Below are 4095 nucleotides of genomic sequence, written 5' to 3'. Positions count from 1 at the left end.
CTGGGGGATTGAACCGCAGTCCCTGTGCTTTTGCTTAGCTTGTTCTAAGTAGATGCTTTAGACCACTGAGCCATCTCACCAGCCCCGTAGTGGGTTATTTGTAGGACTGGCAATGTCAGAAGTTGTTGACTTGAGCCTTTTATAGGTCAGTATATTAATATTAATATGGATTTACTTTTTATACCTCATTTTTATACTTTTCTGCTGGATGGTTAAGACCAAGATAAAGCAAGGCCTACATAACAAGAAATGTAACTTGTATCTGATAAGGTGATGTTCATAAAGTTAATGCTGACATTGTAAGAAAAAAAATCATCCAAAGCACTGCTTTGAGAAGAGTAGGTAAGACATTGTTTGAGGGGATATGGCTCAAAGGCACAAGTGCCGGGACTCTGATGTGGTATCTGAGCTGGGCCTTGCATTCCCTAGGCCTGTAAATATCAGAGTCCCAGAACCAAAAATAACTTTTGTCTCAATTAAAAAAAAAAAGTTTTGATGAATTGAATTGGGAAAAACGGTAGTTACTGCCTCAGATGGTAGTTCACAGTCAACTTTTCATTGAGTTATGAACAGAAATGTAATATAACGCTGGGGAGATGGCTCACTGGAATAAGCGCCTCCCTGGCAAGCGAAAGGGCCTGAGTTCAATCCCCAGTTCCGCCAAAAACAACAATGACAAAGAAATGTAATATACACATTCCAAGCTTTGAAATTGAAAAGAAATAAAAAACCAGGAAAAGGAAAACAGCAAAGAAGCATTAGAATAGCATAAAAGAGATGAATAGAAGTAGAGGTGAATTATCACGCTTGTAAACTGGTTAAATTCCCAATTAATAGGATTCAAATGGAGGTTTTTGTTTTGTTTTGTTTTTGAGATAGAGTCTTGCTATGTAGTCCAGGCTGAGTTCGAACTCAGGACAGTCGTCCTGCGCCGGCCTCCAGGGTGCAGGGAGAACAGGTGTGCGATAACAGGCCTGTACCACTACCGTGGGTAAACGCACTAATTTTAAGCATGCATTTTGCAACAGATGTATCTTTTAAAATTTGTCAATCCGGCCAGGGATAGAGCTCACAGGCATAGTGCCTGGCTGGCAGGGGCAAGTTCGCGCGGAAGGACCTCGCAAGAGCAGCAGGAAGGGCGGGGCGCAGGGGCTGCGAGCTCCAGGACCCTGCACCGCTGCCTTTTAAATGTAACCTCAAATGTCGTTTCTTGCTCTGGCAATTTAGAAAAAGGATCCTCCTCCTGCAAAATGCGCCCGGCCTGCACAGACAAAGATTATTTCTACACGCACACGGCCTGCGATGCCAACGGAGAGGTGGGTATCCATGACGCAGCCCCCGGCCCAGGTGGCCTGACTCCTGCGCTCTGCCTTTCCCGCCTTTTGGGGCGCTTGCCGCGTTTTCGCAAGTAAGGCCCCTGCAGACCTGTGTGATTCCCCCAGGGCAGGGCAGGAGCAGAGCAGAGTGGCTCTGTTCACTCTCAGATCGGGAACAGGATTGCCTCATTTGTTTCCCTGCTTATTCATTTATGCTGTTTCGAAAGCCATGGTTCTCCTTTGCGTGGTTCCTTCTTTTTTTTTTTTTTTTTTTTTAAATTTTTTTTTTTTATGTGTGTGTGTGTGTGTGTGGCCAGCTCAGTCCACCAGGGGGCGGGGCTGGCTGACATGTGGTGCTGGGATTGAACCACCGTCCCTGTGCTTTGCTAAGCTTGTTCTAAGTAGGTGCTTTAGACCACTGAGCCATCTCACCAGCCCCTGCGTGGTTCCTTCTGCTCGCTCTGCGCTCTGCGCTCTGCGTGACAGCTGCCTGTCCACGCTCACATGCGTCCTCCGGGAGCTTCTCGGCTGCGTCCTCAGCCACTGCTGAGTGCAGTGCAGAGGCCGATGCCGCTCCCAGCTCACCCGGAGGATGGCCTGGCCGGTGCAGACTGTTGCTTCTCTTTGTCCCAAGCCTTCAAATCAGAAAGACTGCTTTCTGACCACATCAACAACAGGCCCTTACATACTGGCTGATGTGCCAGGCTAGGGAGTTGGAGGTGGCTCAGGGACCTGGGCGCCTCCTTGGGGGCACTCTGAAGAGAGGAGAAAGTGGGGCCAGAGAAGGCAGCCAGGGAGTGCACGTGGGACGGGGAGCCTAAAAGATGCAACTCAGCACGAGGAGTCACAGAAGGCTTCTCAGAGCAGGCTGTTCATTTCAACAGTCAACACGTATTTACTGAGCAGCTACTACATGCTAAGACACTGTGCGAAGCTGTAGTACACATCGGTTAGCAAAAGCAAGGTTACGTGGAGCTCCTAAGAGGTGCAATTCTTGTTGGGGAAAGAGACGACAGAGGTACCACAGGTTGGTACACTATATCCAACAGTAATGAGTGGCAGGGAAAATCACACAATTAGGTGACAGAATGGGGACACTATTGCAGAAAGGTGGGGATGGCTGAGTGTGACGCGGAAAGGGCCACGGGGCTTCCCAGGCAGCAGACACAGAGATGTGGAGGAAGCAGGCACAGACAGGCGGAGGGGGGCAGGGCGAGGCTGGAGGGCAAGGCTGGGGGGGGGTGCGCTCTGAGACTGAACCCTCAGGGTGGACTGCCTGTATTCCTCCACTAGACATTTTCCGGGAATGGAATGGGAACTGGAATTCAGCGCTGGGCTTACCACTTGGCTGTCAGGGTGCACGGGTGTTTGCTGCTGAACAGCTGGCTAACGCATCCCTTTGCTAATTAAGCATGAGATGAAGTCTAGTCCTTAACCCAGTTCTTTGTTTCCACAGCCATCTCTGGCCCCCGCCTCCTCTCCCGTGTGGGGAGCCCTGCACCCTGCTCTGTAGGCCAGGACAGAATCTTCAGCTAGTCGGTGGGACCCTAAACCCAGTCCCCGAGCATCAGATGTTCAGTGAACTTAGAAATATGTTTTCACTTTCTTGGTATCAGTCGGCTCACTAATATGTCAGGGACAATGACTCCTGGCCTTCTTTCCCCACTAGACTAGTGTGGCTGACTGTGGCCGTCCTTCCTAGTCTCTCCTCTCCGGGACTGGGGTCACACATAGCCTTTCAGATCTGCAGGGTGCTGTGCAGCCTAGCCTGGGCGCTGCCCTGCCTGACCCTTACTGGGCTCCTGAGGAGCTGTGTCAGGCCGAGGCCCTGCTCCAGGGGCAGCGTAGGCCAAGCACAGCGCAGGCAGCAGCACCGACGTGGACACGCAGGCTGTGAGGCTGGGCAAGTCTCCACGCCTCTGCCTCCTCACACCCACCTCCCTCTGCTTAGCCTGGTGATTCCAGTCCCTCTCTCCTGTCCCTTCCCCCTCCCCCCTCAGTTTTTAAAGACAGTTTCACTCCGTATTTCAGGGTCTTAGTCCTAACATGTATTTCAAACTGGCCTTGAAACTCACTATGTGGTGCAGGCAGGCCTTGAACTCACAGCGATCCTCCTGCCTCAGCGTCCCGGGAGCTGGGACTACAATCACGAGTCCCCACACCAGCTCATACTCTCACATCTGGTGCACAACCCGAAGCTGGTGGCTGTGCTTGCCCCTGTGATCTTTTCTGTGCCACCCTCAGGGGCCACAAAGGCCAGCTCTTTGGGGCCACTAAATATGCTGCTCCAAGGGATGGCACAAATCCATCTTTTCTCCTCTCCCTGAAACTCACAGGGACAGGCAGGGGAGGGGAAGGTTAGGGGGACAGCCTGGGTCCTGGCCCCAGCCCCTCCTTACAGTGAGGAGGAAGCCCAGGGCTCACCACCAATGAGTAACTCTCCTCAAGACTCTGCCTCTTCTTATCCTAAATAAAAGGGGCAGAGGCCTTTTCTGCCCATCCTTTGACATGTATGGCACACAGCACAGGTCATTTTCACTGTCTCCTTGTTCCACATCAGTTAGGGTGCTCAGGCTCCCCTTTTTGATGTGATCGATCTGAGAGCTGTATAGAAAAAATGGAGCTGCCATGCGCGTGCACACACACACACACACACTCACACCCCAGGGTCTCCCTCAGGTCATCCTTCCTCTGCACATCTTGCTTTTATCAAAAGTCAAGGGATGCGCAAAGGCTGAGTTCAATCCCTGGTTCCACAAAAAAAAAAAAAAAAAAAAAA

At 51.2% G+C, this 4095-nt stretch overlaps 1 protein-coding gene across 1 annotated transcript in view; it reads left to right on the top strand.

The window, feature by feature from the left end:
- Kiaa1324 (KIAA1324 ortholog) overlaps positions 1-4095 on the top strand; it is a 103755-nt gene that overhangs the window by 79027 nt on the left and 20633 nt on the right. The window contains exon 8 of the mRNA XM_004636935.2: positions 1228-1316. Coding sequence (XP_004636992.1) covers positions 1228-1316 — 89 coding nt within the window. The remainder of the gene's footprint in view (positions 1-1227; positions 1317-4095) is intronic.

This window comes from Octodon degus, unplaced genomic scaffold (genome assembly GCF_000260255.1).
Source record: "Octodon degus isolate 3935 unplaced genomic scaffold, OctDeg1.0 scaffold00084, whole genome shotgun sequence".
Lineage (NCBI taxonomy): Eukaryota > Metazoa > Chordata > Mammalia > Rodentia > Octodontidae > Octodon > Octodon degus.
The sequence above is the reverse complement of the archived record's forward strand: the minus strand, read 5'-3'. Positions and strand labels throughout refer to the sequence as shown.